A 23,673-nucleotide genomic window follows, 5' to 3' on the forward strand; every position below is an offset into this window, starting at 1 on the left:
CGAGTCTATATGAATAGAATTTCTGTAACACTATTTTTCGAAGAAAAAACATATCTTTTTTTATAAATAATTTTATTTTATATTACTTAAAGGAAATACCCTAACGATCCTACTAATGGAATATAAGTTCTTTTTCTCAGGATTACGAGCTTATAAGTTAATTATAGATCAGACAAAGAATAGAGTTAAAAGAAAAAAAAAATCCAGACCAATAGATAATCTATCAAATATTATCTCTTGATCTTGTGAGGGCTGATAGGATTTGGTTATTGGAGTATGGTAGTCTGCTTACTAGTGGAACATGAATAGACAACAGGAGGATCAAATTTAAAGTAATGAGTGCTTTCTTTTCCATTTGGAGCAAAAATGAAATTTGTGGGAGTTGCAAGATCTACTTGGCAACCTGTGGATCTTAATATTATGGGCCCAGATCAATTGTGATGTAGATGGACAAGGATTTATCTATCATGCAGTTCAGAATGATTTATGCTGAAAATCTTCACTTCAGCAGAGGAGATGTGATTCTTTTATTGAAATCTTCTTCTATATCATACCTATATGTTTACCCTGCACCATAAAACAGTGATCCAACCCTTCAATCCATTTCTGGGCATTAAGAGAGTTTTTAAAAATTCAATCTTTGGCAAGATTGCAATCGTGATCGTTAAATGTATGCGATGAATTACACACGTTGTAATTATTTAATTTTAAAAAAAATATTAGATATTCTTGCTGCTATGTTTTGAAATTTAATTTCCTGTGTGAATATTAAGGTTAATATTTTAAATTTTTTTTATTAAGGTTGACTAATATAATAATTGGTTAAATATATTTTATTTTCTTGTATTTATGTTTAAAATTATTTTACCTCTGTATTTTAAAATATCTTAAATTAGTCTTTTTACTTATGACTAAATTGAGACCATTAGTTTTTCTATTAAATTTAACCGAGCGTCATAGCTATTTTTGTAATTTTGCTACATTATATTAAAGTCATGTCTTCTCTAACAAACGCGATACAGGTATTTTGGTCATTTTGATATTATTCAGTTAAGTTTAATGAAAAAATTAACGGTTTCACTAAAGTATGAAGACTGACCGGAGACTTTTTACAAGGGGGTAAAGTGATTTTAGATATATATATAGAGGAGGGGGTATGATGCATTTAACCCTATAGCAATTTATAGAATGAGAGAGGATTAGTTTCTCTTTAGAAAATTCGTACATCCGGGGTTGGAGATGATCAGATTCCTTGGAACATGAGGTGGCCGTTGAATTCACCGTTTCTCTCAAAAGGCGTCGTTTAGCGGACGAGTGGGTTTCTAAACCCCACACTCTTTTCTCTTCTCGCTCCACAACAATCTCTCCTTTTCTTTGTTTATTTTTCCTCTTATTATTATTATTTTTAATCCACACACGTTTATATGTATATATATTACTCTTTCCTCAACTGCTACACTTCAACGATCACTCGAGCTTCTCTCAACTCCAATCGTTCACGGCTCCCCTGCCCCGTACTTCTGCGGATATTTGGAGAACACCCCATTGGGTTTGGTGTGGTCTTCAGAAGCCCGGAGGTGATTGGTTGCATCCGTCTTCTCCTTGTGTCACTATCCAATGCTTGGTTTTTCTTGCTTTTTGTGGAGTTTTCAGATCTGGGTATGAGAGATTAGAGGATTTAGGATTGGATGGGGAGGAAAAGTTTGTCTTTTTTGGGGTCGTGTTTTGAATCCAGGACGAAATTTCTTAATTTGGAACTGTAAATTATTAACCTCATGAAATGGGTCGTTTTGTATCTTTTACATGTTTGAAATAATCTCTTCTTCTTCTTCTTTTCCTTCTGTGCTATGAAGCATACTATTGATAGTTAAATTCCTAAACATATTTTCAGCAATCAGCTTGACATATGTCAATCCGATCCTGTGAATTGCTGCCGTTTTGTTTGCTAAAGCAACTCTATTAAATCCAGCTATTTCTGAACCCGTCGTGTTAGGTTACCGCGTTAGGTTACAGAAGTCACATAGGTGCTGGTATATTCTAAAAGGTCTTTGCAAGAAAATGGAGTTATTGTGTGGTTCTTATTTGATTTTGAATAATCATGAGTTTATGACTAGTTGTTGTTTAATTTGATCAACTTTAAAGAGGTTTTGTAGTTGCTTACATCTTGGTGGTGATACAACTATAGGTTCTTTGGCCAAGGGCTTCTGTTCTTAAATGGCAGCGATACTCGCTTCAAATAGCCGCTACCGCTGTTTCTATGAGCCTTCTCAGCAGGGACGAGTTTTAGATGATTTAAGCTTTTCTGGGTCCGTCTCCAATTTAAAATTTACAAAGTCGGAAATATTGGTGAAGGAGTCCTCAGCAGCTAAGAAATTTCCAAAGTTCCTAGCAGAAGTGCGCCCGCGCCCAGTAGAATCAGAGAAATATGGTACTAACGGAAGTGCAGCCAAAATGGTTCCGACAAAGAAATTAATTAGAAGCAAGGGAACTGCCCAAGTAAGGTCAAAGACCATAAACGGTGCCAAGACCATAAACGGTGCAAAAGTAGTTGTTAATGGAGCTAGTTTGGCCAAAAGGGATGGTACATCAGCTCTGGTTAAACCTCAAAAGGGAACAACACGTAAGGAGATGCCACTCTCAGATGACTTAAAAGTTTTGCCCTCGGATGAAGGTTTCAGTTGGGCTAAAGACAATTATAATGGGTGGCAAAGAACTATAGACATCTGGTCCTTTGTGCTCTCTTTACGCCTTCGAGTTCTATTTGATAATGCAAAATGGGCATATATCGGTGGGTTAACTGAGGAGAAACAGGTAAGTTTAATGACTTGCAATTTGTCCTTATTCTTTTCTCTCTTTGATACATTGTGGTTTTAAAGATCTTGAAATCATCTCAAGTGGGTTTAGGAAGGTGACTCTTATATTAGTTCCTGACTGATGCTAACCACATCACTACCTAAAAACAATTTGTTGATCTTCGAATACTACCTACTACTTTTTATATTTAAATTTTTAACTACAATCTGATTAATTTTTCAACTGGTCTTACTTTTACTTCATGCTGTACATTCCCAGCGGTAACACTCTTATCACAACATATCTCTACTGTGCTAACTGCTTGGTTTGTACGTAGTGCTGCCATGATAAAGACTAATTCACAGGCGAAAACTCATCATTGTTATTCGGATCCATGCTCAAAAAGTTATCGCCAGCACCATCTCTCCCACCATTACCACTGCTTTCATCATCACTATCATCCAAATCCACTGTCAAGAACTTGCTATCATCATTACTCTTCTTGTCACTGTGGCCTGTATTATATATAGTACATTGAAGAACCTCCTGTTATAGGATTTTTCATCACCCCTCTAAGCTGTTTGATGCATGTCATGCATCATCAGAATGAAGTGGGGCATCATGATTCCAACCTATGAGGGGCTCCTTGACTGTTCAGTAGGTGGAAAAATGTCAATTATTATGATTTATTGTCAGCATGCAGACCTTTAAAATTTCCATTAGATTCAAAAAGGAGCAATCTGTAATCCTATTGAGCTAGCTTTCATATAGACAAGTGCACCTTAGAATTGGCAAGATATCCTCACGAACACAAGGAGCATGTGTAGTAGTTCTCTTGGACTTGGAAGGTCCAGTGCAAGGGGGAAGTGCAAGAGTACAAATCTGTTCACATGGTTGAAATCTAACTACTAATGTTAGGTTACATATCCTGATTTTTAATAGAAAATTTATCCTTATTTGCTCATTGTTGGCTATTGACTTGTACTCCTCATTACACAGAAAATCAGAAGGCAGAAAACTGCTGCATGGTTGAGAGAACAAGTACTACAACTTGGACCAACTTTCATAAAGCTAGGGCAGTTATCTTCAACAAGAGCTGATTTATTTCCTAGAGAGTTTGTGGATGAGCTTGCAAAGTTGCAGGTATCTACTTGTCTGGTTTTCTTAGATATTTCCTCTTTTCTGTCTTGTGTCATATCTTGCTTGTGGTGGTGTCACCACCTTCCATTTTATATGACATCTTATGTAAATTCCTTCACTGATTTAGCATTACTATCAGTTAGCCATAGCAAAGTTTGTATGGGCAATTAGTATTCATTTATGAGTCTTCTATGCATTTTTGTGTGCCTATTTTTCTCTTGCAAGTTTCTGATAAAAGGTACAGATCCAGCTCACTTCATCAGAAATTATTATGTATGATTGATTCTTTTACATATTTACTTTTTAAATTCTTCATATATCCACATTAGCATCATCTTCATTCTAAATTTCTGATGGAATACATGCATATTCTGTCACTATTTGGGGATCTGCAACAGTGGAATCATAAAAGGAGCATCTGGAGAACTCCATATATCTAATAATGAGATCTTATTTATATTCTAATGACTTAAATTTTGCCTATCTGCAGGACAGAGTACCTGCATTTTCGCCAGAAAAGGCAAGAACTTTCATACAAAACGAATTGGGTTGTCCAATTGAAGTTCTATTCAAGGAATTTGAGGAGCGACCAATAGCTGCAGCTAGTCTTGGTCAGGTGCTTGTTTCACAGTCTTCTTTTATATCTCCTATGTTGTAACATCAGTGCAGTTTATTCTTTCTCCTCACGGCTGTCCAGTAGAGTGCTCACTATTTGCACCAAATGTTTTAAGAACTTGAAGAATATTTAGAGTCTTCTCTTTTTGTTACAAATGCTCACATAATTGTAGTTATTTACACTAAAAATGAGATATGAAGCCTTATCAGTATGCATGTAGTTTCTTTGGTGTTCTGGTAAGATAGTATTCTGGCTTTAATTCGCCATTTGGTTGAATAAACTAGTTTTTGCTTAAAATTTTGAAGTGCCATTGCAAGGTCCTAGTCACCTTTAGATAATCTCTTTTCTCTATGAGTCTATGTTGGTTTTGTTTCTTCCCTTTTGCTCCTTACTTTCTCAAGGTGTTAGGCTTTTACCTTCTTATTTGTGCTTAATAACTTATCTTAAGAATAGCAAAGTGTCGACGTAATCACTGCAATGCTCTTTACTTAAGATTTATCTTATTTCTTATATGCTTATACTATTATTTTATTTCAGGTACATCGAGCTGTTCTTCATAATGGAGAGAAAGTTGCTGTAAAAGTCCAGAGGCCAGGACTCAAAAAACTTTTTGACATTGATCTAAGTAAGAGATTTATAATCTCTTCCTATAGCAATCTTTCAATATATAATGAAAAACTGTAAGTTTTCATTATAGTTTTAGAGTGTAATATGTGAAGGTGACCATTTCCCGGTAGCTATTTGGTGTAACTGGTCATTAACATTGTAGCAAAGTAGCAACTTTGTAATTTGGATGCAAATACTCCTATCATTCTAATCTGAAAGATACTCATCCATTAAACTTCAAAATCCACATATTAGGCCTCAGTCTTGTGACTACCCATGAGGTGGACTGTTTATAAAGTTCAATCACTCTCTTCAACAGCTTAATTTTTAGCTTTATTTTATAATCAGTTATAAGTATCTCGTATTATTGCATAGATATTCTTGTTGTCTTCTGACACCAATTGAAGCTACTATTCTGATTACTTACATTTATCCTCCTTTCCTCAGGGAATTTAAAATTAGTAGCTGAATATTTTCAGAGAAGTGAGACATTTGGAGGTCCTTCAAGGGATTGGATCGGGATATACGATGAATGTTCCAAGTAAGTATGTTTTAGTGGTTCTGTGTAGTCTTCTATATGTAACTTCTTGATAAATAAATGTCTAATCACATTTTCGAAGAATTCTCTGTGGCCTTGTTTCTTTATGATGATTAATGAATGCCACAAGAATGTTACGTGATGCAAAACGATGTGGCGGAGAAAATGAGGTGGAAGAGTAAACAATAAGAGAGAATAGGAATGAGGTTTCACACTTTCACCCTTAACAATGATTTTACTCCAATGTTACAAAGGAGAGCAGATCAAAATCTTCATTAACCTCAAAAGATAGCACAATAAGTATATATATAATCTTTACAATGAGAATAAGCAAAAGACACTTTAGACAAATGAAAAATATAAAAAACAATAATAAATATCACATAATAAATATAATGACATAGACCCTCAATTAGAACTAGATCCCTACAGGGGGAGATCATCAAATGTCAGCGCCTCCTACGTTGATACACATGCCACCAAGTCCTATCAGTGATGTTTGCATCAGCGTGATCTCGATTGATAATTTGACTTGTTATCTGAACTTGGTCTACATGTAGTACCTCCCTAAATTTAGAGTTAGTGTAACCTGGTTGCACGAATTTTTTCTTATTAAGTTTAGAGTTCTGCACATGGAATTTTGGCAAACTGTCAATAGTAAGTAAAATTGCTGTTTGGAATTGTGGAGCTCTGGAAGCTTGGTGGCATTTTGGCAAACTCTCATATTAACTATTGACACCTTTTCTTAGATACATGAGAATAACATTTCTATACCACTTAGGCACAATTGAAGATCAATAAAACATTCCGATTTTCTTCATATTAATTTTCTTTTGTTTGCTCTGTTATTTTAAGATAAGATTTATATAAATTGATTTACAAACGAAATGCAAATTAGAAATGAAATTTTAAGGTGTTGTTATTCTCTAACTCTCAAGTAGCTTATATGTTAGTGGCTGTTCAATGGTCATCAACATTAAGGTACTTAAATATGTATAGACTTTCGTTAAATTTCATGAGAAAGCTGTTTGGTAGTTCTGTTCCTTACCTGTCTTAGTTTAGTATAAATATAAATTTTCTCGGTAAAGATCAATATTGTTTTGAGCTTCCAGGCTTTATTTGTTTCATCATTTATGTTGATGGAAATGATTAGTCATGATCTTATGTTGATCTTTAAATTAACTATTTATTTTGAATCCCATAAATGTGTTTATCCTTGCAATTTTCTTGGTCTCAGGATTCTATATCAAGAGATTGATTACATTAATGAAGGAAAGAATGCAGACAAATTTCGTCGGGATTTTAGAAACATAAAGTGGGTCCGCGTACCGGTAGGTTTCTGGAACTGCCATGTTCAGTTGTTTGCTTTCTCCCATTTCCACTTTGGGGAGCATTTACTTTTTAATTATTTTACTGAGAATTGACTCATCATTTATATTGTTATGTAGATCTGATTCATAAAATTTCTTTTGTAGCTTGTTGTTTGGGATTACACTTCTCAAAAAGTATTAACACTGGAGTATGCACCTGGTAAGTGTTGCTTCTAAAACGGTGTTTGCCTGAGGGATTTTTTATTTAAAGACACAAACACAGAAAAAACATATACACGCACACAACACAGACACATATAGCTGGATGGGAGATAGGAAAGAACGCACTTATCTCATTAGATACTGTTTCCTCTGATTAAGAACAACATAAGATATTCATTATCAGTTAAGCAGACAAGTTGTGGTTTTAACTGTAGACTTCTGCTACTCATTTTGTTTCATTTTGCGCAGGTATTAAAATAAATAGCCTGAACCAGATAGATGCACAGGGCTATAGTCGATCTCTTATTGCATCACGTGCTATAGAATCTTACTTGATTCAGGTAAGTTATTTGCTCATTTTTAGTTTATTTTGTAAATTATGACTAGTTTCGGCTTCACTTTAGTAGGCTAGTTATGTGCTAATGGTCCACTATTTTGGTGCCAGTTCCTTTGTCTCTAAGTAGGTCCTGTTGTAATAATTTCAAAGTCATAGTAAAAACAAAAACTGGAGGCATTTTCTGTCATAAGATTAGACTGAAATTCTTGCTTTTGTTGTTCTTTTTAATGTTCATGGTAATACACTTGTGGCTCTTTCCACCATAAGATTAGACTGAACTACTGAAGATCCTCAAGGAAACCTTTCAAACATCACAGTTCTCTTTAAATTTATAGAAATTGTACACTGAAATTGGTGGTTTAGTAATGTTTGCATTAGTTTATCAGTGTTTAGTCTGTAACGATTGAAAAAAGATTTTTTCCATGATGCTGCAGTACTGCAGTAAAAGTATTATTTCCATAATGCTGCTGTATTTGTAGTCAATAGCAAGTACTGTATACATCACATGCCGATTTGTTTCTCTAACATGCTTCAGTTGCTGTAAATTCAGATTTTGAAAACCGGCTTCTTCCATGCTGATCCTCATCCAGGCAATCTTGCTGTAGATAAAGATGGCTCGCTTATCTACTACGATTTTGGGATGATGGGTGAAATTAAATCGTTCACGCGAGAGAGATTGCTTGATTTGTTCTATGCTGTGTATGAGAAGGATGCAAATAAGGTATCTTATTTTTATGTGTAGGATCTTGTACATCTGAGGTGACTCTTGTTATCCAACTGGAGCTTTTAAAACATCATTGTCCATAAAGCACACTTTCCATGGGATTTATTAACATTGCATCGACACTTTGCAGCGTTTTTCTTCTGTTGTATAGATTTCTGGGGTGCTGATATATTAGTAGAAAATCGTCATACTAGTTCATAGATGAAATAAGATCACTTCTTCCTTCTAAACGAGATGGGGAGTCATAAAATTAGTTTTTATGAAAGTAAATCAATGACTTAAGTAGTAGCAACCTAACTCTGCTAGGAATTGTGTTGCTGAGAAAATTGCTAAGGTTCAAGACTAACGAGAATATATTATATCAGCACGGTGTTAGAAGCAGTAGTCAAGATATCCAATACTTCTCTGGATTCCTTTTTGATAATTTTTTTAACTCCTCCATATAGTCCACAACTCCACATTGAACCTACAAATGGTGATTTTTATCAATCTTTGCTTCATTCAACCATTATTCTGAGAAAGCTATTTATGCAGGTTCTGAGATGTCTCATTGATCTTGAAGCTCTCCAACCTACAGGAGACCTGTCACCGGTTTGTGGAACCTGCTTGATATTTTCTCTTTTTATGGACCTGATATTTTTAGAGACATGCATCATTATGTGTCTCAATCTTTTGATGGTTGGCATAACATGATTTATTACATCTCTAATGGTAGGTAAGGAGGTCTATACAGTTTTTCTTAGATAATCTTCTGAACCAGACACCAGATCAGCAACAGACTTTTTCTGCAATTGGGGAGGTTGATTGCGAATTGAGATAAATTATAGTATTTATGACATCACTGTTTAATGATATTTCTTTATAGCTGATATTTCAACCTCTTTCAGGATTTGTTTGCAATAGCACAAGATCAGCCATTCCGCTTTCCATCCACATTTACTTTTGTCCTAAGGGCATTTTCAACCCTTGAAGGTTAACTCTAGTAACTTTAACAATGGATCATTATCTCTGCCTTATTCTCCCTATTCTTGAGCTTCATATTATTATTTTTGACCTATCCTACAAAACTTATGGCTCATTAGTGAAATCATTGCAAATTAACTTATGAAAGATGCAGTTCTACATTTTTCACATTGTTTATGAGAGTTATAAATATCACAAGTGGTGAAAAATTCTCACATTCATTTTCAGATATGCAAATTTTAGTATCTACTAGTGATATGCACTTTATTTTCTTTGTTTCGTCTGTCTTTGTTGCTACACAGATCAAATGTTCAAAGATCTGCTATATTTTTCGTGACTTCTTAGAATCTAATGACTTAGTTAGATCTTCTCGGCATACTACAATGTAGTTAGAAAGATAATCAGAGAAAAAAATTTGAGGAACAACCAAACAAGGAATCGGAAAGTAAGAAGATGATTTATGGTGCTTGTTTTACCTGTTGCCTATACTGAATTAAGTCAAAATCCCATGTAAGAAAATGTTTAATGCGACATGCAGGCGAGTCCACTTATTTAGATGTTAACAGAGGTATTGCCACCTTATTATATGGTAAACTGAACATCTGGATAAGCTCAAATTCTCATACTTTGTATCATGAAAGTTCTTGAGAATGGGTATGAGGCAAGTATTCCACAGCTGAATTATCTGTGGCATGTTCGGTAAAAGATGATGTAGATGCTATCGTTAATTTTGCCGTAGAGTTAATTTTAATGATTCCCCTGTTGTTCTATGCTGTTTTTGTCCATTGTAAGGATTGAGGATTTTATTAAGATTGGAAGTCTGAACTAACTATGCTTCTAATATGATTTTCTACTTGCAGGCATTGGCTACACATTAGATCCAGAATTTTCATTTGTTAAAGTTGCTGCACCATATGCACAGGTTGAGACCTAAATTTTTACTCCATTTTCATATTTTCTGTCAAATTACAACAGTAATATGAAGTATGAACTCTTTTCCTGACTTCTTTTCTTGGTTTCCCTTCTTGTGGGGTGGGATGAGGGTGGGTATTGTTGCTTGATCTTGCTTGAAACTTTGCTTCCATTTTCTCTTGGGTTGCCATGATCTCTTTTCTGTAGTATCACAGAGTGGGTACTCCTTGTTTACCATTCTACTTTGATTTTTGACTCGGGTCTTGTTATCTTCTTCCATAGTTCTTCATCGCTTTTAGAATTAATAATTGCAAATTGCTTCTTCGAACTTGCATGCTAATTTGTATCTCTTCCATTTCAACTAGATATTGTAGCTTTTTATACTTTCGACCACTTCACACTTGTGCTTTCTGTCGCTAGTTCTTTTTTAGTGAAGAATTTGCAAATGAAGTGTGTTAAAATAGAAAAAGAATCCCCTTGAGTACGAACGGAAGTCTTATTTGAATGATTGATGAACTTCAGGAACTTCTGGACATAAAACAGCAGCGCCGTGGTGGTGTAGAACTTGTTAAGGAAATAAGAAGGCAAGCTAATGATGTAAGGCCTTGTTTCTTCTGGTTCAAAACTTTGTAGTAGTTTGCTTTAGAAATAGTATGTAGAATTTTTTTCAGTGCAAGTTTGCTAATATTTATTTATTGCAGGCTAGAGATTATACTATCTCAATGCCCTACAAAATACAGAGAATAGAAGACTTTGTGAAACAACTTGAGTCAGGAGATCTAAAACTCCGTGTCAGAGTTCTCGAGGTATAACAATTTTTCCATGAGTTCATATAGTTTTTAATCATTGTAGAGATTGATCATGGAAACTTTCCAAGAAACATGTGCTTACCCCTTTCGCGACTCATAGAATGACAAGAAAGAATAGCCATGGAACAAAAAGCACATTTTTCTATATACATAGTGTTTATGACTTTATTCTAATGCTATATTGCTATATAAACAAAATTGCAAAAGCTCTTAAAAGGAGTTAATTCTTACTCATAACACACTAAATAGGAGAGTGGGTATATCTTTTCAGAATGATCAAATTGCTACGCTTTGGGACCTCCACAAAAGGCTATGACCATGTTGTCTCCAACAAGGAGATCCTGAATCTGATTACTTCCGGCTATATTAAAAGAAACCATTGCCTATTCATGCATATTATGAAAATCTTCATTTTTTCTGGCATAAAATCCCTGAAAATATTTACCAGAAAGTTGTACAACTTACAACTAGAGGTCCAAATTTCATTTTTATAGATACTCTTAGCGTACATCTTTTTCTTGTGATAATTTTTCTGTTGGAAATCGTGTACTGAGTAATTGACTCCTTATCAGTCTGAAAGAGCTGCAAGGAAAGCCTCTATACTCCAGATGGCAACTATCTATACAGCTTTGAGTGGAACCCTCTTTAATGTTGGAGTTACATTGAACAGCCAAGGAAACCAATCTATTGCAAATGGCTCCTTCATCGGTGCCGGTAAGTGTCCGGTTATCTAGCATTTATAATAGTCTTACTCTAAACCGATTCTTTTTTCTCCCTTTGGTTTGACTATTGCACTCAACCAAAAATTGCAGGCATTTTCTTGACACTGGTGATAAGATCAATGCAAAGAGTGAAAAAGCTGGACAAGTTTGAGAAGATGATCTAATTACAAGCTACAATTATTTGAGTTCATGTAACTAATTCTAGCATTTCGGTCCAATGGAATTTCATATGTAAAAGGAGCCACAGAAACAAAAAAGACAAAAAGAAAAAAGAAAGATCATTTTATTTTTATTTATAGCACTGTTTCTCGGTTTGTTAGGACCATGAAAGCAGAAGGGGTGATACTTATCCCTGTACACAGTAATGTAAACAAATGTAAATTGATATGTACTCAGTACAGTGGATTAATTGTATTCTATTCTTTTGCCCTGTAAAGTGGGCTGCATAGTAATTAATACTATGTCCAAGATCAGAAGATCATCTCCTAGGCATTTTGCTTGTATACCCTTCTAAAGTCTCTTATATATATATATATATATCCACAAAAGAAACATGAAACACCCCTTAATTTTTCTTCTTTCACATGGATACCCTTTAAACCTAACTATTTGAAACTCTATTTATGTAACTATTAAAAAACACAATATAAGTATATATTTCTGGAAACACTTTGGTTTTTCGCATGGAGACTCTTTAAAAACTTGTGTGTTTTACATGGATACCCTTTAGTGTAACTATTAGAACTTTCAATTAAGGGTATTTATATCATTGTCCATCAAGTTACTAAAATTTTAACTAAAGGTATGAGAAAATATAATTATCGTGTATATATATATATATATATATATATGCATGTAGGAACCTCATACAAGGAAAAAGTCAAAAATAAAATAAAATCTTTATTCAATTCAGAAAGCTTTTTTTAGGAGGAGAATTCCGTGGCTGGAACTTGAGTTGCAAATCTATCGACCGTTGGAGTTCGAATGCTTCCCGCCATTTCACCTCTTTTAAATGCCTCTCGAAACCCGGCAAAAACGTCACCTTTCTTGATCCTTTCCCTCTCTTTCCCTCACTATTATTTATTTACATCTCCTCTTCTTTCCAATCTCGTCACCTCAATGGATTCCTCTCCGATCTCTCTCCTCCTCTTCCTTCTCCTCCTCCCACTGCCAATCTCCTCCAAGAACATCTTCTTCGACTTCCCCTCCTTCTCCCTCCGCAACCTCACCCTCCTCGGCCCCTCCTCCTTCCTCCGCGGCGGCTCCCTCTTCCTCTCCGCCGGGGCCGCCGTCTTCTCCGTTCCCATCCAGTTCTCCGACCAAAGAACCGGTCTTTCGGCCTCCTTCTCCACCGCCTTCTCCTTCTCAATCCCCGGCCCTGGCCCAGCTTCTAATTCCTTCGCCGACGGCCTGGCATTCTTCCTCTCCCACGATGCCGAGACGTTATCCACCCCGGCCGCCTACCTCGGCCTCTTTGGTTCGACCAAGAACTTCTCAATCATCGCCCTGGAGTTTGACGCCCGCGTGAACCGCATCGGCTTGGATGTCGGTGGAGCGAAATCCTTGATTAAGGAGGATCTTGATCCCCATGGAATTGAGCTCAGGAGCGGGAATTTGATCATGGCGTGGATCGAGTACGAGACCAGAGATCAGTCTTTGAATGTTTCTATGGGTTACTCCAGCTTGAAGCCGGAAAGGCCGGTTCTTTCCACAAGATTCGACCTTGGGAGGCATTTCGAGGAGTATATGTTTGTGGGCTTCTCCACTCCGCCAAGGGGGAGCGCCGAGGCCATAATGATTGAAAGCTGGAGCTTTCGAACTTCTGGGCTCCCAAGTCTTGATCTCTCTCGTCGGGCGCCTCACACCGTGTCTGATAGCTTTCGGAGATTGATTTCTGCAAAATCAAGTTCGACTCCTGCGAGGAATTCTCGCAAGAAGCTTATCATAGGCTTTGGTGTGGTCGGTCCTGCTGCAGTTTCTGTTGTCTTCGTAGTGTTTGTATGTATGTCCATTAAGAGAAGAATGAAGATCAGAGCTGATAAAGAGAGCTTTAAAGCTGATATAACAAAAGGCCCGAGGCAATTTCGTTACCAAGAACTTTTCTCAGCAACTAAAGGATTTCACAGCTCTAGGATTATCGGAAGAGGAGGGTTTGGCGTGGTGTACAAAGCGGTTTATCCCGAAGCAGGCATCAGTTATGCGGTCAAGCGGTCGAAGTCACAGGAAAGCAAGAGCGAGTTCATCGCGGAGCTTTCCATAATCGCTGATCTGAAGCATCAGAATCTAGTCCAGCTCCAAGGATGGTGCACTGAGAAGAATGAGTTATTGCTTGTGTACGAGTTCATGCCCAACGGTAGTCTCGATAAGGTCCTTTACCCTTGTCCTGATTCGAGGGCATGGCCGGTGTTAGACTGGACTCAGAGGTATAATATAGTGACCGGCATCGCCTCTGTGCTGCACTACTTGCATCAGGGATGTGAGCAAAAGGTGATCCATAGAGACATCAAGAGCAGCAACATAATGCTGGATGCTGAGTTCAATCCAAAATTAGGCGATTTCGGTCTTGCAAGGTCGATGGAGCACAATGAGAGCCCCAAATCAACCTTGCCGGCAGGGACAGTCGGATACCTTGCTCCTGAGTATCTCCATTATGGAAAAGCAACCGAGAAATCTGATGTATTCAGTTATGGAATAGTGGTGCTAGAAATTTGCACCGGAAGGAGGTCAATAAATACCAAAGGTGGCGAAAGCTCAAAGAATGCGAATTTGGCTGATTGGGTATGGAACTTGTATTCAGAGGATAAGCTTGCCGAAGCTGTGGATCCAAGGCTGAATGGAGAGTTTGATAGGGATCAAATGATGAGGCTGTTGCTCATGGGATTGAGCTGCGTGAATCCAGGCGCAGCTGAGAGGCCTGACATGAGAAGAATTGTTCAGATACTTGAATGCAAGGCAGAGCCATTGGCTGTTCCTAGAACAAAGCCACTTCTCACTTTCAATTCTACTATTCCCATTTCTCTTGAGGAGATTGTCTCTGATGGCCACCATAACAGCGCAGCATCTAATCAGTTTTAATTAACTGAAAATTGATTGTGAAATATGTACAACTCCTTAGTTTTGTAAAGCAACTTGTATATTTGGCTTGTGATTATATTGTTTCTTATCCTAAATACCTCTCTCATCTTTTCTCTATATATATATCTCTGAATCTTTGTACATCCCCTGGTTATTACAGTTGAAGCTCTATTTTTGGTCCAAATTAGTGGTTAACATTAATTTTCTTTTTTAAGTCCAATAGGTGAAACTATAGATCTCTGACGTTTAAGGGCACTGTCTTCTTGTAAAATGACAATGCTGGATCATTGGTGTTCCTTAAACAAATGATGCATAAATGCTGCAATATATGTCCTGAATAACTTTAGATTTTGCTTGAGGTATTGTTACTTACAGTTACAGGGAACATAAATGAAATTTTTTCCTAAATCTTTAATTTTGTATATAACGCTGACAGAATAGTTGGCAATCTAGTGCATAGAAATTCCTTGAACTGATGGTACTATTACATAGTTATGATTGATTAGATGTAAAAAGGGAAACTTGCTCTAAGATTGATATGTCTATCAACAATTCAACAGCAAAAATATTGATCCATATTAGATTCAGAAGGATCATGTAAGAGAATCTATATTGGATTGTCCCTCTCAGTACCAAGTTAGAGAAGGTCTTTCTCAAACTAGTTCTTTATCCTCAGCACATTAGTCTTGAGCTAGAGCAGCATAATTTGATCTTGTTCAATACAAAATGGAAAAAAGATACTGTCTTGGATTCTGTCTCAGGACAGGTAAGACTAATAAATACAATTAATGCCTAAAACTACTCCCACCTGTACCTACTGATAAAGTCTACTGGGCCCAAAAGATTTCTAACTTGCACAGTGGATGGTGTATTTTAAGAATTTATTCATTTTTAATGTTTGATTCAAAAATATAAACTAAAGAAACGGCTTCCTTACCTATAAAAAATAGCTTTATTTTTTTTTTTGACTTTTTTTTTCTTAAAGAAAAAGTTAATTTACTAAAATGAGATACTTTAGCAAACTCTACTTTCTAATAATTAAATATATTGTGTAAGTGCTGAAATTAAATAGACAGTTTTTTGGATTCAAATTCAAGAATACTTGTAACATATGACCTTTTAACTTGGTGAGTGCTATTCGGATTAGCATTAGATCATGGGCATTATTAAATTATTGACTTTGTTTTTACAAATTTTGAGCTCCATATCAATATAGACTCACAAATTGATCGATGTGTCTTAATATCTTAGAATTTTTTTTAATCATTTAAGAGTCTGGAAGCTAGATACAGAGACACTTAAGTTTCACCAAGTTTTAGCTAATATAGAAAGCTGTCCTAGTTTGGACTTCAAGTTATGTGCGTCACCGAACTGTTGCTTCTAACTAAACGTAATCGAGACATTCTCCAAACCGTCACGCTATCGATTTGCTTATCTGAGCCAACTGTATTATGGATCCATCAAGTGAGCTGAGCTATTGAGCTAAATCACCAGACAATTTTCTCTACAATAATTATTTGAGGTTAGAGTCGATTATATGATTTTCTTAGTTACAGAGAAAGGTATATATTAATTGCCAACTCTACTTTGGAATTCAATACAAGGCGACTCGCATGGGTTGTTTGAGCACCGTCTAATGTGCGTCGATAAATTGATTGCGTTATCCAACGACTCTGATCATATCTGCTCAAATGTTACTAACCCTTACCCTTCCTTTTGGAATATACTGCATTTAGGCACCAAACTTGTAATATAGATTTGCCATCAATTTTAATGTTTGTTGGTAGGAGATCAGGTCCACAAGCAGTACCAATTCGTTAATATGAAGATCTTACAAGGGGCGAAATGCAAAAAGAGTGAATCCCCCTATTTTTATTTCGTTGTTTATATATATATATGCTCCCCAGCTCTTCTCCTCGCTCTTGTCGTACTCGATCCAGAGCCAAAGGTAGCTTCTTTGTGTTCCCTTTCCTTCCGCCAAACCCCCCAAAAAATCTCCTTTTCTGTATCTATTCTTGATCTAAGCTCTCCTTTGTTCATGTGATCTCGTCCTCTCTGAAACGTAGTTTTGGGCCGTGTTCTACCGACCGAGATCTTCACCATTTTAGTCTGATTACTTTTGTATATTGGTACGTTTTTTTTGCTAAAAAAGAGAGATACTAGTATCATGTAGTTCCTTTTTTAAGAAAAACAAGTCTTCATTCTTGAGAGTGTTTGCGATTTGCTTTCGATGGACATGTTGTTGTTAGGACAAATAAATTTCAGTAGTTTAGAGCTTCTTATCGAATACAAGCTGATAATGTTGCCATGTTGTAGTTTTCATTCAAAAAAGTTTACCTTTATTCCTAATAAGTTTTGCAATTTGGTTTTCCAAGCACGGGTTCTTTTAGGACAGAATTTTTTTTAGTAAGCTAGAGCTTCTTATATATAACTTTTATCTTAATCTTGAAGAGATCTATGTTTTAAATTTTTTATTGGCGATTTAAGTGATTCTTTGCTGATCTAGCTGTGTATTATCCGAGAACAAAAATCATTTGGCTTTTTCAAATTTGTGCACTAATTGTGCAGTTTGTAGTGATAATTATCTCTTATTATGTATTTATGTTCATATCTTCTGTACTTTCCAGCTGATTAGGTTGCCTCTAGTTAGATTTACTGATGTCTCCAGCTGCAACTTTGGACCATATTAAGCCTAGAGGTATATGATTCGCTTTTTTATGTTGAAAATATATAAAGTTGGTTCTATCTCTATGCTTTTATGTCTTGAGTTCCCTCTTCTTTAAACTATTGAAGTTGTTGCCTCCACATGTGCATTACATATCACCAGCAAAACATCTAGCCCATGAAGTACTTCTTTATGATGATCTGATATCTTGTTAGCATTTCCTATTTTTAGTTAATCCGATATATATATTCACCCACCTACTCAAACACACAGTAGAAGAAGTTTCTATTAGATTAAGGCAGTTCTATTAGATTCTTGTCCTCTTTTCTGAATAATGGATATACTTAAAAAAGTTAAAAGCAACTTTTGTGCATAACTATAATATGCTCCTCTCTGCAACATATGGAACACGGTGTAATTTGACCTGCTCCACTTTTAGGAGGGAATTTATATGGATATGTTAGGGTGTCATCTGAGATTATCCATGTTAACAAACTATAAACTGGAGAGTCTACTTTAGCAAGGATTTAATACTAGCAGTGTGGGTTCTTGAGTCGAAAAGATGCATAGAAGTTATTAGATGCAAACTCTATTTTTCTGGTGTTGCTTATGTAAAGTAATCCTCACCCTAATTTTCTTCCCTCTGGACAGATGTATGTGTTGTTGGGGTTGCACGTACTCCCATGGGGAGCTTCCTAGGTGCTCTATCATCTTTGCCTGCCACAAAACTTGGATCTCTAGTGATTGAATGTAAGACTATGACCCCCAGTATTTCTGTGTAACCTCTCTTTCTCTCCACTGTTTTTAGTACAACCTCCATACTGCTTTGAGAAAGTGGACATCAATTGTTTTCTGATATATTCAGGTGCTCTTAGAAGAGCTGGTGTTGATCCAGCACTTGTGCAAGAAGTCTTTTTTGGCAATGTTTTGAGTGCTAATTTGGGGCAGGCTCCTGCTAGACAGGCTGCATTAGGTGCTGGAATACCTAATGCAGTGGTCTGTACTACGGTTAATAAAGTTTGTGCATCTGGGATGAAAGGTGTGGGTGGGGCTAATCTTTATTGTTTCATTGTTTTATAATTATACAATACGAATATCTATCATAGCATGATTTTCCTCTGTCTACAGCTACAATGCTTGCTGCACAATCTATCCAACTGGGGATCAATGATGTTGTTGTGGCTGGAGGCATGGAAAGCATGTCAAACGCCCCCAAATATATTGCTGAAGCAAGGTCAGTGTTTTATGATAATTCGGCTTTATAATCATCAAGCGGATGTTTGGCTTGAATATAATCTCATTACTCATATGGATAAGAAGAAATAAATAGACTTAATAAGAACTTTTTTTTTGGGTTGTGGGCATATCATAGGCACAAAAATCGAGATTCTCCAAGAGAGTCCCATATAAGTCGGATTGGCTCTTCTTTTTGGATAGAGTTGTAAATGCTCGGTCAATTTGATGAAGTTGTATGTGTCTGAGCCAAGGGCAAACCTTTCCATAAAACTCCATCCACACCTTTCTTCTTTATCTTCCCTCCACTTGTCACCTATAATTTCATCCCATATAATACCATTTCATACTTAAACTCTTCCACTTTTTCTCCTCCAACTATTGGGGTACAAAGAGTGGAATATTCTTCTATTGACTTCTCATAATTTTGTTATGTATCAATACAATAAAAGGAATATGGCATGGATAAGAAACCAAATCATCTATCTACATGTATTATATGTATGGCCTGATACATCGAGGAGAAAAAAGAAATCCCAATGATAAATAAATATGATTGGATTATTAGGAGCTCTTCTTTCTTAATATACCTCAGGTACTCTTCATATCTCAATGTTAAATTTTCTCTAACAGATGTACTTCCTGGTCATTTTTAAAATTCAAAACTTCCTTTCCCTTTGCAATCTTTCAGAGTTATAACTATCTCAATATTGATACTTGTTCTACTCCACTTGTTACTGGCTTTATTATTACATATAACTCAACACAGGAAAGGATCTCGATTTGGACATGATACTCTTGTCGATGGCATGCTTAAAGATGGTCTTTGGGATGTCTATAATGATTTCGCCATGGGAATGTGTGCTGAACTATGTGCAGATAATCATTCCATAACTAGAGAAGACCAGGTAAAAGTTGCAGGATCTTAGGTTAATGACATTGAGTGAACTTGATCATTGTTCTTTTGGACCATGTTTCAACATTTATGTCAGTGAGAGTTAGTTGTACTGTAATATGTACCTCTATCTTATGTGCATACTATAATTTTATTTCTATATATGGTTCTTTTTTTCCTTCCTGTAGGATTCTTATGCCATTCAAAGCAATGAGCGTGGAATAGCTGCACGAGATAGTGGTTCCTTTGCATGGGAGATTGCTCCGGTTTGACTTACTTCCACCATAACTTGAAAATTAGGACGTAATTCGTTATACGGTCTGGGTTACTTTCCTCATATGATGTTATGCAGGTTGAAGTTTCTGCAGGTAGAGGAAGACCATCAGTTATAGTTGATAAGGATGAAAGTCTAGAAAAGGTGAAGTCCTTTAACGTATTACCTGTTATGTCTTTTACACACTGCAATGGTATTTGTAGACTTCAAATATGCTTGTTACTCTTTGTTTAAGCTATCATTTATCTATTAGCAAATAAGTTTGCCTTTTTTTTCATCTTTATTCCTGGAATCTTATTAAGGAAATGCAAAAAATAATTTGCGATGGATGAAAGCATATTGAGCTCTCATTCAAATTGCAAGCTGACATCATTTAAATGTGTTATTATCAAACATTGAGAGAAAGGTTATACTTTATCTCTATGTCCATTAAACTGTCCAGTACATCATGCAAATATCACCAGCTTTTCAACAGCTATTTTAAAGGTTAGGGAAGTAAATCACTTGTGTTGTTAAAAAAGAGTCAACAGGAAATTGTCATTCATGATTTTAGAAAAGCAGTTGTTACATTATTTAGTGATGGGCCTTTAGACTTACAGCTGACACCTCTGATAGGAGCAAAGTTGAAGGAAGTCCACTCACTTAAAGGTCATAATACACGAGATTATGATGCAGGATCAGTTCTGGAGGCTCAGGTTTTCTCGAATGAAAACTAGTGAAATACTGGCATAAGAAACGGTAGCAGAACGTATTAATTTGGCAAATATGCTGTGTAGTGCTTATTTTGGTGAATATTACTAGAACGGCATCCTAATTGCATTTTTAATACTTGAAAAAGATGTCCCTAACCTTGAGCCTCCTGCCAATTCCGCATGCCTGAATCTCAAATTGTACATACTTGGTGGATTTAATATCGGGATTCTGTAATACAGTTATCTAGGAATCAGAAGATACAGAGAGCAGAGTTCATACAAATTAGACTGCTATACTTAGGTGTTCAGATCAACCTCACTAACTCAGATCAGTGCTTTGCTGTGAAAAGAATTATTACCCAATAAAATCATATTCAGTTTTCCTAAATTGGTACTGATGACATTACCTACAGTCTATGGGCCATAATTTTTGTGTGGACCAGTTAGGACTTAATATACTTTCTAGTAGCCTCATGTTAGAAATAATTAAATAGTACTTATCAATTTTCCACTCTCCTACTGAACTTTGGTCAATGTTATGTTGAGTGAAGTAACAGAATCAGTGAACTTCTTCCTTGTGTAATAAGGAATGCCAAGCAGCTGAGGCAAATATAATCCTTTATGCATTCAAACTTCTCAATCTTTATATAGAAGAAAGTGAAACCTAAAACACATCATGGAAAAAACTATCGCAATCAATTTTCATGGTTGGAATACTACCTTAAGTATTTGTCATAACTTATCACCTTTTTACCCTACCTGTTCAATTTCTTTTAGCATATCAAGTCCAAGTAGTCTACAAATACTCTAATCAAGTTTTACTAAAATACCAATTCCTTGTTGCTATCTTATTGGTTTAAGTTCACACACGGATTCTTATAACTGGTGTATATTTCTGAATCTGAACATCTTTTAATATTCTTTCTCTGTGTAGTTTGACCCTGTTAAGCTTAAGAAGCTCCGGCCAAGTTTTAAGGAAAATGGTGGTACCGTTACAGCTGGAAATGCCTCTAGCATAAGGTCCTTACCTCATTTCTTTATATATTTCCTGTACCTTCTGTGAGAATCTGTTCTTTCTTCTTATCATCAGCATCACTGAATATTTATTTCACCGTATCTTGTCACTCACTTTCTTTATTCCATTAAATAATTTTGGAGCAGTGATGGTGCTGCTGCATTGGTAATAGTGAGTGGGCAGAAGGCTCTAGAACTAGGGTTGCAAGTGATTGCAAAGATAACAGGATATGCTGATGCCGCTCAGGTACGAAGTAGAGACACCCATCATACTAAAGATACAAGTGTCTGTTGTAGATTAAATTAGAAGAGTTAATAGAATTCAAAAGGCCTGGATACTGTTAACCTGATTTCTCTATCTTGAGTACCTGGTTGAATCATAGTACCATGGCATCATTTTCTTTCCCTTTTTACCTTACTCCTGTTCAAATGAGTTCTCATGCAGGCGCCCGAGCTATTTACAACCGCTCCAGCTCTTGCTATACCCAAAGCTATTTCAAATGCTAGCTTGACTGCTTCCCAAGTTGATTATTACGAAATAAATGAAGCTTTTTCTGTATGTGTTGATCTTCTTTCCAATTGCTTGCCTTGATTGATTCTTATTATGAAATGTGAAACTTCAAGTTCTTGTTGGCAGGTTGTGGCCCTTGCTAACCAGAAGCTTCTTGGGCTTCTTCCAGTAAGTCATTCGAATTCCTTTATGTACCTAGGTCCTAGCAAGGTTTCTTTTGTAGTAATATCATCCTTAGCTATCGCATAAAAAGCTTGTGTCACTTTTTCAGGCTATTTAAAATGAATATTTGGCAGACTTTTAGTTGGGTTTTGCTTTATTTTGTAACTTACCCTATCTCCGTCTGCAGGAAAAGGTCAATGTACATGGTGGAGCTGTGTCTTTAGGACACCCTCTAGGTTGCAGTGGAGCTCGCATTTTGGTTACTCTATTAGGGGTCTGCATCATACCCCTAGAACTTAGCTGATTTTATTTCTTTTAAAAATTGTGATTCCTTATCTAACAGTGGCTGAAAAATCTGAACTTCATAGTAATCATTGTTTTTCTGTTTCCTTTCCAGCATATTAACGACGGACACTACTCATTTCAAATTCTTGTTAGTGATTGAGCTGAGCATATTATATATCTTGTTGTTTTGCAGGTTCTTAGACAGAAGAACGGCAAAGTTGGCGTCGCTGGTGTTTGCAATGGTGGTGGGGGAGCATCTGCACTTGTTTTAGAGCTTGTGTAAGCAATTTCAAGTTGGTAAGATTCAAATGCTCCTCCATCATTGAGCTTATAAAAAAGAGACCTCATAAGGATCTTAGAATAGGCTGTCACATAATAGATTCAATTTAACTGCACCTTCATTATAGTTGAAATAATTTCACCAGAAGCAAAACCTGGACACTTCTGGTGGTAAATAGAATTCTATTCAAGTATTAGCTACATCATTTTAATACTTGCCTCCTTTCTGATTAGGGTTTTAAACATGCAGGCCTCAAGCCGGAGTCGAGAGCTCGTTTATGTGAGGAAGTTTTTTATTTAAGAGAATTTGTACCCTGCTTAGATGTTATGTGAAGTTTTCATGTGGTAATAAATCTTCTTGATATCTTAATAAAACATTTGAATGTGTCATGGATTCATGGATTGCCTTCTATTCAAATTTACTCATGATGCTGAAGAAAATTGTGGTCTTATTACAGGATAAGCTGAAACTTTTTCAATCTCCAGATAGAAAGAAAAAGAAAAAGGAGGCTTATTGATTTACATTAACAAAGAATTATGATATTTTTCTTGTATCCAATTAGAAGCATCCCAAGATGCATCATGAATTTTAGGATAGCAGTTAAAATTCCAACAGTCTTTTGACTTACATTTTTTGAGCTAGATGAATCAATTTCATTGTGCCTTAAATGAGCTCTAAACTAAATGTAGCTAAATGAGTCAAAAACGAGTTAACGAGTTGGCTCGAGTTTCTTTTCTAAACCAAATACGAATTTGAAATTTAGCTTAATTTTTCAACTCAGCTTATATTCAAATTAGACGAATTTTATATCTAGCCAGATAATGACCAAACAACCCTAGACTGCCGTTATACTCAAAATTCTCAGTCAACATCGCCGTTATATCTTAACGGTTGC

The 23,673-nt window shown here is 36.0% G+C and overlaps 3 protein-coding genes across 6 annotated transcripts; all 3 read left to right on the forward strand.

Moving 5' to 3' along the window:
• The first annotated feature begins 1,418 nt into the window (after positions 1-1,418).
• On the forward strand, positions 1,419-12,148 carry LOC140771938 (protein ACTIVITY OF BC1 COMPLEX KINASE 7, chloroplastic). The gene is made up of 18 exons (XM_073113784.1): positions 1,419-1,577; positions 2,186-2,811; positions 3,793-3,936; positions 4,424-4,549; positions 5,087-5,174; positions 5,603-5,696; positions 6,931-7,024; positions 7,169-7,223; positions 7,475-7,566; positions 8,113-8,283; positions 8,821-8,877; positions 9,002-9,085; positions 9,174-9,258; positions 10,110-10,171; positions 10,684-10,758; positions 10,863-10,967; positions 11,543-11,684; positions 11,783-12,148. The coding sequence occupies exons 2-18, from the start codon at positions 2,215-2,217 to the stop codon at positions 11,854-11,856; spliced, it is 2,145 nt and encodes a 714-aa protein (XP_072969885.1). The 5' UTR covers positions 1,419-1,577; positions 2,186-2,214; the 3' UTR covers positions 11,857-12,148.
• A 663-nt stretch (positions 12,149-12,811) lies between these two features.
• Positions 12,812-14,767, forward strand: LOC140772062 (probable L-type lectin-domain containing receptor kinase S.7). Its single transcript, XM_073113948.1, has one exon. It carries the CDS (start codon positions 12,812-12,814, stop codon positions 14,765-14,767), a length of 1,956 nt encoding a protein of 651 aa, XP_072970049.1.
• Positions 14,768-16,642: 1,875 nt separating this feature from the next.
• Positions 16,643-23,175, forward strand: LOC140772718 (acetyl-CoA acetyltransferase 2-like). 4 transcript variants are annotated; one of them, XM_073114919.1, is made up of 16 exons: positions 16,697-16,715; positions 16,834-16,896; positions 17,395-17,465; positions 18,084-18,182; positions 18,298-18,471; positions 18,561-18,666; positions 19,435-19,573; positions 19,749-19,826; positions 19,913-19,978; positions 21,461-21,546; positions 21,688-21,787; positions 21,986-22,096; positions 22,178-22,219; positions 22,401-22,487; positions 22,692-22,777; positions 23,028-23,175. In XM_073114919.1, the coding sequence occupies exons 3-16, from the start codon at positions 17,426-17,428 to the stop codon at positions 23,059-23,061; spliced, it is 1,248 nt and encodes a 415-aa protein (XP_072971020.1). In that variant the 5' UTR covers positions 16,697-16,715; positions 16,834-16,896; positions 17,395-17,425; the 3' UTR covers positions 23,062-23,175. The 4 variants fall into 4 exon arrangements, with proteins under 4 accessions (XP_072971021.1, XP_072971020.1, XP_072971022.1 ...); XM_073114920.1 differs by lacking the exon at positions 16,834-16,896 and having other exon boundaries at positions 16,643-16,715; XM_073114921.1 differs by lacking the exon at positions 16,697-16,715 and having other exon boundaries at positions 16,722-16,896; positions 22,692-22,795.
• Positions 23,176-23,673: the final 498 nt, after the last annotated feature.

This window comes from Typha angustifolia, chromosome 12 (assembly GCF_048772165.1).
Source record: "Typha angustifolia cultivar Huaian chromosome 12, ASM4877216v1, whole genome shotgun sequence".
NCBI classification, from domain to species: Eukaryota; Viridiplantae; Streptophyta; class Magnoliopsida; order Poales; family Typhaceae; genus Typha; species Typha angustifolia.